We start from the raw sequence: 12680 nt of genomic DNA, 5'->3' as shown, positions 1-12680 counted from the left end.
GCGTGCATCTCCGGACCGCGCAGGCCCAGTCATGCGTCCTTCCCTCAGCCGCGGTGCTTCTTGGGATACCGGATGTCCATTCCGAGATGGTGCCAGGACTCAGACGCGGTGCATCTTGGGATGTCGGATGTCCATTCCGAGATGGTGCCTGGACTCAGACCGGGTGCATCTCGGGATATTGGATGTCCGGATCCGCGTTGCTGCTGGGACTCAGACGGGGTGCATGTTGGGATGTTGGAGGATTGGCATCATGAATGCCTTGTGGGCTGCTGGCTGTAACAGGAGGATGCAGCTCCTTCCTATTTTTGCACTTCCTTCTTCCTCATGATGGCCAAGCCCAAGCTGGTGGTGTTTGATTTGGGTAAGAGTCTTCTCTCCTGACTGTTGTGCCCTCTCCATCTCCCTGCTTTTAAATATATTGTCAATACATGGGGTTTGAAGGGGGTTTTTAATGAAGTTAAGTACCTAGAGTACATCCAAGGAGAGACTGACCTTTTCTTTGTGCAGCCTGTGAGGTTTTGAATGGTTTCTAGGTTGGTGCAGAACCTCTGTGGATGGCTGTCTGCTTCTCTTCAATTCTGGCGCAATTCTGGTCTCCTTCCTGTAGGAAGGATCTTGTGAAACATGAAAGGGCTCAGTAAACATTCACAAGGATGTTGCCAGGGTTGGAGGGTTTCAGCCACAGGGAGAGGCTGAACAGGCTGGGGCTGTTTTCCCCGGAGCGTCGGAGGCTGAGGGGCTGACTTTATACAGGTTTATCAAATCACGAGGGGGCATGGATAGGGTAAGCAGACCAAGTCTTTTCCCTGGGGTGGGGGGGAGTCCAGAACTACATAGGTTTGGGGTAAGAGGGGAAGGGGACCTCAGGGTCAACTTCTTCACGCAGAGGGTGGTGCGGGTATGGAATGAGCTGCCAGAGGAAGTGGTGGAGGTTGGCACAATTGCAACATTTAACAGGCATCTGGTTTGGAGGGATATGGGCTGGGTGCTGATCGGTGGGACTAGACTGGGTTGGGATATCTGGGGTCGGCATGGACGAGTTGGACCGAAGGGTCTGTTTCCGTGCTGTCCATCTCTATGAGTCTATAACTGCAGATTCTGCAAATCGGACACAGAACTAAAACACAACAGTGAGTCCCGAGGGAGGATCGATGGACCCAAGATGTCAACTCTGGTTTCCCTTTGCTGCCAAGCTTTTCCAGCGACTTCTATTTACGTCTCTTCGACTTCTTTTTCCGGCGGGTTGGAGCAGTAGGGAACAGCTGAATAGGAGCGGGGGCTGTTTTCCCTTGAACGTCAGGCACTGAGGGGGTGGCCTTTGAAAGGTTTATAAAAGCCTGAGGGGCACGGACAGGGTGAATGGACAAGGTCTTTTTCCTCCGGGATGGGAGGGAGTCCAGAACTAGAGGGCGTAGGTTTAAGATGAGAGGGGAAAGGTTTAACAGCGACCTGAGGGGCAATGTTTTCATCCAGAGGGTGGTGCGTGTCTGGAATGAGCTGCCAGAGGAAGTGGTGGAGGCTGGTACAATTGCAACATTTGAAAGGCATCTGGATGGGGACATGAATAGGAAGGGTTTGGAGGGATATGGGCCAAGGGCTGACAAATGGAAATGGTTTTGGTTCAGATATCTGGCCGTCACGGATGGGTTGGACTGAAGGATTTGCTTCCATGCTATACATCTCTGTGTCATGTCTGTGCTAGGATGACCTTGGAGAGAGGGCATACCTTCTCCAGTGGTATGTGGGTGCAAGAGAGGCTGGCTAGAGTGGTTCATCATCGATATGGTGTCCAAACTGAAGTTTAATAAGTTGAACTTCAGATGCCATACATGTTTAATTTTTCTAGGTTTTCAAACCGGTCTAAAGGGAGACCGTCATGGCACCTTGGTGGGGTCCCTACCTCAATGCTAGAAGGCCCAGGTTTGAGTCCCACCTGCACGAAAGGTGTGCCCTCACATTTCTGAACATATTGGTTTTCATCATCGATAAGGGAGACTGCCAAGACACAGGGATCGTTCACAGGCAGCAGACGTTTGTCAATGTCAAATTCTGTAAGCAAACCAACGAGTGGGAGAAAGATGAGTCTCGAAGAGGGTCGGTGCTGGAAAAGCACAGCTGGTCAGGCAGCATTGGAGGAGCAGGACAGAGTTGGCGCCTTGTCTCCCCCAGTCTAGAGGAGACTACATCGAGAGCAGTGGGCACAGTGGATGATGTCTGTGGAAGTACAGGTCGAATCTGGAAGGTTCCTTTGGGGGCTTGGACGGAGGTGAGGTGGGATGGGCAAGTGCAGGTTTTGCACTGCTTGCGTTGGCAGGAGAAGGTGCCGAGAGTGGAGGGTGGAACGCGTGCGGAACACTTCAGAGAACATCTCCGAGACACCTGCATGAAACAACCCCACCGCCCCGTGGCCGAACACTTTAACTCCTGCTCCCATTCCATCAAGGATATGCAAGTCGTGGGCCTCCATCACCGCCAGACTCTAGCCATCCGCTGCCTTTGGGACCGTCCAACCTCACAGGATCAATGTCGATTCCACCAGTTCCCTCGTTCCCACCCCCTCCCACTTTAACCCAGATCCAACCTTCCAACTCAATACGGCCTTCTTGAACTGTCTTACCTGTCCATCTTCCTTCCAACCTCCCCTCTGACATATCAGAATCATACCCACCCTCCACCCCATCTATGTTTGGTAATCCCAGAAACCTTCCCTCCCAGCCCCACCTCCCTTTCGTTTACCTCTCAGTCCCCCTTGCACCAACCCCTCATTCCTGACGAAGAGCTTATGTCCGAAACTTCAATTCTCCTGCTGCTTGGATGCTGCCTGACCTGCTGAGCTTTTCTCGCACCATACTCTTTGACTTAGAGGGGTACACAGTGGCTCATTGGTTAGCAACGCTGCCTCACGGTGCCAGGGACCCAGGTTCGATTCCAGCCTCAGGGCGACCGTCTGTGTGGAGTTTCCACATTCTCCCCTCCGTGCCTGCTTGGGTTTCCTCTGGGTGCTCCAGTTTCCTCCCACTGTCCAAAGATGTGCAGGTTAGGGTGGATTGGCCGTGCTAAGTTACCCATAGTGCCCAGGGATGTGCAGGTTAGGGTGGATTGGCCGTGCTAAATTACCCATAGTGCCCAGGGATGTGTAGGTTAGGGTGGATTGGCCGTGCTCAATTACCCATAGTGCCCAGGAATGTGTAGGTCAGTGTGGATTGGCCGTGCTAAATTACCCATCGTGATAGGTGCATTAGTCAGGGGTAAATGTAGGGTAGGGGAATGGGTCTGCGAAACGAGTTGCAAATTAAGGTGAAGTACTGGGAAACGTGGTGGAGTCAGCCTCACCATCGAGAGGGGAGCTGGCTGGTTTTTTGTTTTGTGTAGAAATGGTGTACTCAAAACAAAGGCAGGAGATTCGTGCTCGGCCGTGGAATCGGTGCGGACAGAGTGAGGACAGACCGTCCTGGAACCGTGTGCCGTTTTGGACCTTGCTCACTGACTCGGGAGCTGCCCGAACCTTCGAAATCCTCATCCACCCCTCCTATTGCCGGCATATGTGACGGTTCTAGCCCACCCTTGGGGTCGTCTCCCACAATCGACTGGAGCAACTCGATACGCTAAGTTCGGCTGGGTTTATCAAACCCATGTCCAGCAAGACTTAGTGATTGTTTCACGGGGTGGTGGTGGGGTGGGGGGGGAGGAAGGGCCTAGCTCTGGAGGCCAGCAGGAGTTGCTCTGACCCTCATTGCTGAGTCATTTCAGAGGGCAGATTCAGAGCCACCAACCCAATGCTGGCGACGATCCCTGGTCTCCTTCCTGTAGGAAAGATGTTGTGAAACTTGAAAGGGTTCAGCAAAGCTTCACAAGGATGTTGCCAGGGTTGGAGGGTTTGAGCTACAGGGAGAGGCTGAACAGGCTGGAGCTGTTTTCCCTGGAGTATTGGAGGCTGAGGGGGGACCTTGTTTATAAAATCACGAGGGGGCACAGATAGGGGTAAATAGACCAGGTCTTTTCCCTCTGGGGTGGGAGAGTCCAGAACTAGAGGGGTGTAGGTTTAGGGTGAGAGGGGAAAAAGGGACTTAAGGGGTAACTTTTTCACCCAGAGGGTGATACGTGTATGGAATGAGCTGCCAGAGGAAGTGGGGGAGGCTGGTACAATGACAGCATTGAAAAGGTGGACGGGGACATGAATAGGAAGGGTTTGGAGGGATATGGGCCAAGTTTTGGCACCCGGGGCTAGATGAGGTTAGGGATGTCGGGTCAGACTGGACGGGTTGGACCCAAGGCCCTGTTTTCGAGCTTTCGTCTCTGAGTCACGTGGAGGCCAGACCAGATAAGGATGGCAGGTACTGAATCAGAGTTAACTTGAACATGGCAATTGGGGTGACGTTGGAATGGCAGACCAGTCGTGAGGGACTGAACGGCCTCCTGTTCCCAAGGAACAGGCTCAAGGAGAAAGAAATACCGAGGGGAGGCAGTGGAGTGTACAACTCTGTGACTCTGTTGAGATCTAACATCTTCTCTCCCTCCACGCCTCTTCTTCCCCCCCCCCCCCCCCACATACACTCTCTCTTTCTTTCAGATTACACTCTCTGGCCATTCTGGGTGGACACACACGTGGACCCACCATTCAGAAAGGAAAGGTGAGGAAATGGTATTTCGACCTGATCTTCTCTCGTTCCCTCCCTCACTCTGCCCCATTCCCTCTCACTCTCCCCCTCCTCGTACTTTGCCCTGTTCCCTCTCTCTCTCCATCCCTCACTCTGCCCTATTCAGTCTTTCTCTGTCTGTCTCTCTCCCTTCATCCTGCCTCATTCGCTCTCTCTCTCTCTCTCTCTCTCTCTCTCTCTCTCTCCCCAAGCCCAACTCTACCCTGTTTCTTCTCCTTCCCCCACCCCCCAACTCTGTCCCATTCAGTCTCTCTGTGTCTCTCTCCCTTCATCCTGCCTCATCCCCTCTTTCTCCAACCCCAACTCTGCCCTGTTTCCTCTCTTTCCCCCCCCCCACTCTGCCCCATTCAGTCTCTCTCTGTCTGTCTCTCTCTCTCCATCCTGCCCCATTCTCTCTATCCAAACACTACTCTGCCCCATTCTCCCCCTCTCTCCACTATTCCCTCGCTCCCCCTCCCCACAGTGCCCTGCTCCCCCCTCCCCACCTCTCTCCTCCATTTTCTCTGTGTGCCCCCCTCCCTCATTCCCTCCTTCCCTTCTCTGACACGCTGTTGCCATTTGCAGGAATGGCAAGATCGTGGATAGCGCTGGGCGGACGATTAACCTCTACGCGGAGGTGACGGAAGTGCTGCAGACACTCCAGAGGGATGGCATCCAGATTGCAGCTGCTTCCCGGTGTGTATCAGACATCCCTGGGACCTGCCCACAACTTGGCTGCACATACAAGTTGGCGAAACCTTTCCCAGGGACACATGTGGCTGCTGGTGGTGGTCAGAGGGGAAATTGAGGAAAACAAATACGTGCAGTAGAGATGATTTGGAGATGCTGGTGTTGGAATGGGGTGTACAAAGTTAGTGTATGGCCACGCTAAATTACCCATAGTGCCCCGGGATGTGCAGGTTAGGGTGGATTGGCCGTGCTAAATTACCCATAGTGCCCCAGGGATGTGCAGGTTAGGGTGGATTGGCCGTGCTAAATTACCCATAGTGCCCCAGGGATGTGCAGGTTAGGGTGGATTGGCCGTGCTAAATTACCCATAGTGCCCCAGGGATGTGCAGGTCAGGGTGGATTGGCCATGCTAAATTACCCATAGTGCACAGGGATGTGCAGGTTAGGGTGGATTGGCCATGCTAAATTACCCATAGTGCCCCAGGGATGTGCAGGTTAGGGTGGATTGGCCGTGCTAAATTACCCATAGTGCCCCAAGGGATGTGCAGGTCAGGGTGGATTGGCCGTGCTAAATTACCCATAGTGCCCAGGGATATACAGGTTAGGGTGGATTGGCTATGCTAAATTACCCATAGTGCCCCAGGGATGTGCAGGTCAGGGTGGATTGGCCGTGCTAAATTACCCATAGTGCCCCAGGGATGTGCAGGTCAGGGTGGATTGGCCGTGCTAAATTGTCCCATCGTGCTCAGGCATGTGTCGGGTAGATTAGGGTAGATTAGTCAGTGGTAAAATGTAGTAGGATATGGGCACGGGTCTGGGTGGGTTGCTGTTCAGAGGGTCGGTGTGGACTTGTTGGGCTGAAGGGCCTGTTTCCACACTGTAGGAATTCGATAAATCTTACTCTACACAACCACCTGATGAAGGAGCGTCGCTCCGAAAGCTAGTGTGCTTCCAAATAAACCTGATGTTGTGTGATTTTTGTTTTTTTAACTTTGTCCACCCCAGTCCAACACCATCACTTCCAAGTCAGAATTGTTGTGGTAGGTGATTTTAATTTTTCTAAATGTTGACTGGGACTACAACGGAGTGAAAAGGTGAAGAATTTGTTAAATATATCGGAGAAAATCTCTTTTTATCAAAGGTGTATATGCTCCCAACTAGAGAAGGGGCAAAACCTGACCTTCTCTTGGGAAATCAGGCAAGGCGAGTAATTGAGATGTTAGTCGGGGAACATTGTGGGTCTGGTGATTGTAATTCTATTAGTTTTAATATAGTTATGGAAAAGGATTAGGATTCCACAAAGTTTGAAGTCTTAAACTGGGGTAAGGCAACAGTTTAATGGTGTGAGACAAGAACTTTCAAAAGTTGATGGGATTTGACTGTTTTGAAGGTAAAAGGACATCTTAGCGAGTTTTGAGAAGATCTGTAGCTCAGGTTGAGGTTCTGGATGTAGGTTTGCTCGCTGAGCTGGAAGGTTCACTTCCAGACGTTTCGTCACCGTGCTAGGTAACATCACCAGTGGGCCTCCGGGCGAAGCGCTCCTGATAATTCCGGCTTTCTACTTATCTTTGGGTTGGTGATGTCACTTCCTGTGGTGGTGTCATTTCCTGTTCTTTTTCTTGGGGGGGGGGGGGTGTCGAGTTGGTTCAAAGGCATGACCTTTCCGTCAGGGTGAAAGGTAAAGCTGGGCGGGGGGGGGGGGGTTTCGGAGAACGATGGGTGAAAAAAGAAATTAAGGTTAGAGTCAAGAAATCTCTTGAGGAGTGTAAGGGGCATTCTTAGGAGGGAGATCAGATGAGAAGACAGTGCCTTGGCCAATGGGAATTACAGAAAGCCCAAAGAGATTCGACAAATGCATTAAGAGCAACTATGGAGAGGGTGGATCCAAGAGGGGCATCTTTTGTCAAAAGAACAGCGCAGGAACAGGCCCTTCGGCCCCTCCAAGCTTGCACTGACACCTTTTACCCTTCCGCGCTAAAACTGTCTTCGCTGACAGGATCCGTATTCCCCCTCTCACCTCCCTGGTGATGTATTCCACCGGGTGAATCTTGAACGCTGCTATTGTTACCTGCTTCCCCTGTGACAACGCGTTCCAGGCGCTCAACACCGGGTGGTGTGGTGACCAGAACTGCATGTAATATTTTAAGTGTGACCTAACTAAAGCTCGATGAAGCTGCAGGATAACCTGTCTACCCTGCACTCAATGTCCCTTCCAATGAAGACAAGCACATACCATAAGCCCTTTTTCTTTTTACTTTACCTGCCCTACCAATGATCTGTGGACCTGCACACGCAGATCCCTGTGCGCACCAATACTCCTCAGGGGTTCTGCCATTCACTGGATCACTTCCACCTCTACCTGCCCTTCCAAAACGCATCACCTCCACGTTTTGTCCAGATTGAACTCTATTTTTCTACGTTCCCCCCCCCCCCCCGTCTCCAACTGATCTGTACCCTCTGACAATCTTCCTCGCAGTCCACAACTCCTCCAACCTTGGTATCGTCTGGGCTGACGAGACGGTTTTCCTCCAAACCGTCTTCTGTAGCTCCCGAGTCCCAGCACCGATCCCGGTGGGACACCGCTCGGCGCAACCCTCCGTTCCGTACAGATCTTGTCCCTGAGGATCTTTCCCGATCATTTTCCCGACCACCAACATGAGGCCTAGAGGCCTGTGATTTCCTGGATCGTCCCCTCTCTCCTTCTCTAAACAACGGGACAACATTGACTTGTTTCCCCCCCGGCCTTCTGCTTCCCTCACCTGCGGCCAATGAGGATACAAAGGTTGCTGGAGCATGGAAGCACTGCTGATGATTCCTGCTTTCTATTTAGATATTTGGGTTGGTGATATCATTTCCTGTGGTGAAGTCACTTCCTGTTCCTTTTCGCAGGGGGTGGTGGATGGGGTCTAACTCGATATGTTTGTTGGTAGAGTTTTGGTTGGAATGCCCTGCTTCTAGGAATTCTCGCGTGTGTCTCTATTTGGCTTATGCTGGGATGGATGTGTTGTCCCTGTCAAAATGGCGACCTTCCTCATCTGTACGTGAGGACACTAGGGAGAGAGGGTCTTGTCTTTTTGTGGCGAGTTGGTGTTCATGGATCCTGGTGGCTAGTTTTCTGCCTGCTTGTCCAGTGTAGTGTTTGTTACAGTTCTTCCAGGTCAGTGAGCAAACCTACATCCAAAAGGTTTATAAAGTCATGAGAGGGGGCATGGATAGGGTAAATAGACAAGGTTTCTATCAGCCGCTGGGACACATCTCAGTCTGCTTTCTCTTGTACCCTCCCCAGCACCGGTGAAGTGGCGGGAGCTAATCAGCTGCTGAATCTCTTCAAGCTCGACTCCTACTTCATCCAAAAAGAAATATACCCAGGGTCAAAGGTCACTCACTTCACAAGGTAGGTGTGCACCCCTTTGGACCATTCCTTCCTCCTCCTCCCTCTCTTTCTCCCCCCCCCCCCCCCCCCCCATGGGAGACCAGGGAGGGATTCCTTTCACCCTTATCGCACACATCTAAAGTGATGGTGCAGCGGCTCAGTGGTTAGTGCTGCCACCTCACAGCACCATGGACCCAGGTTCAATCCCAACCTCAGGGTGACTGCCTGTGTGGAGTTTGCAGATTCTCTCCCCCTTCCCCCGACCCGGTGTCTACGTGGATTTCCCTTCCACAGTCCAAACCTGTGCAGGTTAGGGTGGATTGGCCGTGCTACATTACCCATAGTGCCCCAGGGATGGGCAGGTTAGGGTGGATTGGCCATGCTAAATTACCCATAGTGCCTCAGGGACCGGCAGGTTAGGGTGAATTGGCCGTGCTAAATTACCCATAGTGCCCAGGGATGTGCAGGTGAGGGTGGATTGGCTTTGCTAAATTACCCAGAGTGCCCGGTGGATTAATCAGGGCTAAATGTAGAATAATAAGGGAAAGAGATTCTGTGAAATCCTCCCAAGCTGTAATGGGGTTGGGTGGGGAGTCAAGAGCCAGAGCAACAGGAAGCCATTTAGCCCCCTCTACCCCAGAGAGCACAGGCCCCCTGAATGTCCTGAGGGGAACAGGCAGAACTGACCACGATGAGAGCGAGTGGACGACCTGACTATTATGCATCCAATTGGGGCCCAACATCAGGGGCTCAGCCTTTCTAGGGGGGGGGGGCGGGGGGGGACGTTGCGTTATATCATTGTGTCACGCAGAAATGGCCGGAATTTTCAAGTCCCCCCCTTCCCCTCTGTCAGGCATTCACTCTCTCGTTCCCCTGCTGTCGGCTTCTGACTGTGCCAGTCAGTCGGCTCTCCCCTCACAAACATCCTCAGCCCGGACTCTGCTCTGTCTGTCCCAGTCCTGCTACACCTCCCCCTCCCCCAGTCTGTCCCAGCCCTGCTCCCCCTCTTGATGTGTCTCACTCTCTCATGTTCTGTCACACAGGATCAACCAGGCTACCAGAACCCAAGTTCTCAGAGATGATCTTCTTCGATGATGAACACCGGAACATTGTGGACGTCGGGAAATTAGGTGAATGATGGGCACCGTCGTTCCCTCTGGAACCGTCAGTCCCTGCCCCAGAGACCTAATCTGTGCTCCCCTGTCTTCCCCCTTCCTGACAATCGTCCACCCCCCACCTTTTCTGCCTTTCCCTGATTAACACAATTCCCTTCATGATTAAAAAAATCTGTCTCAGCCTTCAATGCCCCACTCCAACAGCTCCCCCCCTCCTGCGGTCACATATTCCACCAGTTCAGCTCTCCTGAAAACGCTGGACTCTCTCTCTCTCGTATTTGTTATCTAATTCTCTGACCATGCTAAATCGGCTACCTTCCACACCGTGGGGCTCTTACATCACCTAACACGTGATACCTTCACAAATATCACCTGATCCACCTACCTGATGAAGGAGCGTCGCTCCGAAAGCTCGTGTGCTTCCCATATAACCCGTTTTTAAACTTTGTCCACCCCCGTCCAACACCGGCATCTCCACATCACGATTGAGCCAAATATATTACATCTACTGCTCCTCCTTTACCTACCCCTTCCAACAGACGTTGAGCTGATGACCTGTAGTTAGCTGTTGTATTTTGTCAACTTCCCGTTTCTTAAATGAAGGCGATACGTAGGCATTTTTTCCAATCTTCTGGGATTTCTACAAAATCTCAGGACTTGTATCAGTGTTTCCAATATCCCTGTGGCTGTTTCCTAGATTAGATTCCCTAGAGTGTGGAAACAGGCCCTTCCGCCCAACCAGTCCACACCGAAGCTCCGAAGAATAACCCACCTAGACCCGTTCCCTCTGACTAATGCACCTAACACTGTAGGTAATTTAGCACGGCCAATCCACTCTCAGCTGCCCATCCCTAGGCACTATGGGTAATTTAGCACAGCCAATCCACCCTAACCTGCACATCCCTAGGCACTATGGGTAATTTAGCACGGCCAATCCACTCTCTCACCTGCCCATCCCTAGGCACTATGGGTAATTTAGCACAGCCAATCCACCCTAACCTGCACATCCCTGGGCACTATGGGTAATTTAGCATGGCCAATCCACTCTCACCTGCCCATCCCTGGGGACTATGGGTAATTTAGCATGGGCCAATCCACTCTCACCTGCCCATCCCTGGGCACTATGGTAATTTAGCACAGCCAATCCACCCTAAGCTACACATCTTTGAATTGGGAGGAAACCAGAGCACCCGTAGCAAACCCACACAGACACATGGGGACACTTGAATATTCTGTGGATGCCTTCTCTGCTTCCTGTTGTTCTGCCTCTCTGTCTGAGAGTGACACGCTCCCCCTGTTTTTTTTCCCCCCCCCCCCAGGTGTACTCTGCGTCCTGGTCCAGAATGGATGACCATGAAACTGCTGCAGGAGGGACTGGCGAAGTTTGTACACAAGCAGCAGAGCCGCAGCTGAGACCTGCATTGGGGGGTGAAGGGGTGAAGGGGGGGGGGGGGGTGAAGGGGGGGTGGGGGGTGGGGGTTGGGGGGGGGGGGTGGGGTTGTTTTATCCAATCCTTACGAACCTGCACTGGGACCCCGAGCGACACGCGAGCTGTTCTGTTCGGTGTGCGTAAACCCTTTTAAAGCTCGTGTCCTTCTGCTGAAGCCTTTTTAAAGCTCGCTCTCTCTTGAACGCAAACTGTCCCGAGATTGAGAGGAGAGCGGCAGGAGAGGAGAGCGGCAGAGAGAGAAAAAAAAAAAAGCAGCAGCGTTGAAATTTGGGCTTGAGACGACCAGTCGGGGAAACTTTCTGCTTCTCGGTGGCCTGTTACGGAAATCGCTCTGTTCTGCAGATCGACAACCTGTCTGTCGTTCTCGAGCTCAGTGCGCGGTACCTTGAGGATATTCAGTGTGTTAGAGGGAGCTCAGAGAAGGGGACAGTGGACTGATGTGTGCGATGAGGGGGGGGGGGTCAGAGTTTAAAAAGGAGAGTGGGGCATTTAAAACAGGCCAGAAACTGTTTGTTCTCAGGGTGTTGACATTCCTTGGCGTTCAGTTTCTGCAGAAGGCAACTGAGACATGACATAATAAATCCTTCTAAGAGTCACTTTTATAGATTAGATTACATTACAGTGTGGAAACAGGCCCTTCGGCCCAACAAGTCCCCCCCCCCCCCCCCCCCCCCCCCCCCCCCCCCCCCCCCCCCCCCCCCCCCCCCCCCCCCCCCCCCCCCCCCCCGCCCCCCCCCCCCCCCCCCCCCACCCCCCCCCCCCCCCCCCCCCCCCCCCCCCCCCCCCCCCCCCCCCCCCCCCCACCCCCCCCCCCCCCCACCCACCCCCCCCCCCCCCCCCCCCCCCCCCCCCCCCCCCCCACCCCCCCCCCCCCCCCCCAGCCGAAGCGTAACCCACCCATTCTCCTACATCTACACCTTACACTAACACTACGGGCAATTTAACATGGCCAATTCACCTGACCTGCACATCTTTGGAGTGTGGGAGGAAACCGGAGCACCCGGAGGAAACCCACGCAGACACGGGGAGAACATGCAAACTCCACACAGGCAGTCACCTGAGGCGGGAATTGAACCCAGGTCTCTGGCGCTGTGCTAACCACTGTGCCACCACTAATGTAGTTCTTCATGGCAGGGGGTGGAGGGGAGATATGCAAGAATGTCGAACTGAACGTTGGAGTGCGCCAACTGGTGTTCAAATCCCGAACTCACCCCGAATTTGAGGCGCCTCACTCCGGAGCCCTGTTCTGTAAAACACCCCAGCTCTCGGTAAATCGGGGTCATTGAACCAATCTTCTCCACTGTGTGAGGGGCACAGGGTTTAGCCTCACCCATCATCGTGCCCCTGTAGTGTGTTCAAAGCCAACTGGGGTCGGTGGTGGAGGAATTTAGGGCGGCAATTCCCCCCCAGTTATC

The 12680-nt window shown here is 53.0% G+C and overlaps 1 protein-coding gene across 1 annotated transcript; it reads left to right on the top strand.

The window, feature by feature from the left end:
- Positions 1-300: 300 nt before the first annotated feature.
- On the top strand, positions 301-11251 carry mdp1 (magnesium dependent phosphatase 1). Its single transcript, XM_072567752.1, is given in 8 exon segments — positions 301-361; positions 4571-4631; positions 5223-5333; positions 8614-8721; positions 9744-9768; positions 9770-9830; positions 11135-11161; positions 11164-11251. Coding segments are annotated over 8 exon segments (495 nt in total). The 5' UTR covers positions 301-324; the 3' UTR covers positions 11229-11251.
- The last annotated feature ends 1429 nt before the right edge of the window (positions 11252-12680 follow it).

Source organism: Chiloscyllium punctatum, unplaced genomic scaffold, assembly GCF_047496795.1.
Source record: "Chiloscyllium punctatum isolate Juve2018m unplaced genomic scaffold, sChiPun1.3 scaffold_1397, whole genome shotgun sequence".
NCBI classification, from domain to species: domain Eukaryota; kingdom Metazoa; phylum Chordata; class Chondrichthyes; order Orectolobiformes; family Hemiscylliidae; genus Chiloscyllium; species Chiloscyllium punctatum.
Note: the sequence above shows the minus strand (reverse complement) of the source record. Positions and strands in the feature narration are given on the sequence as shown.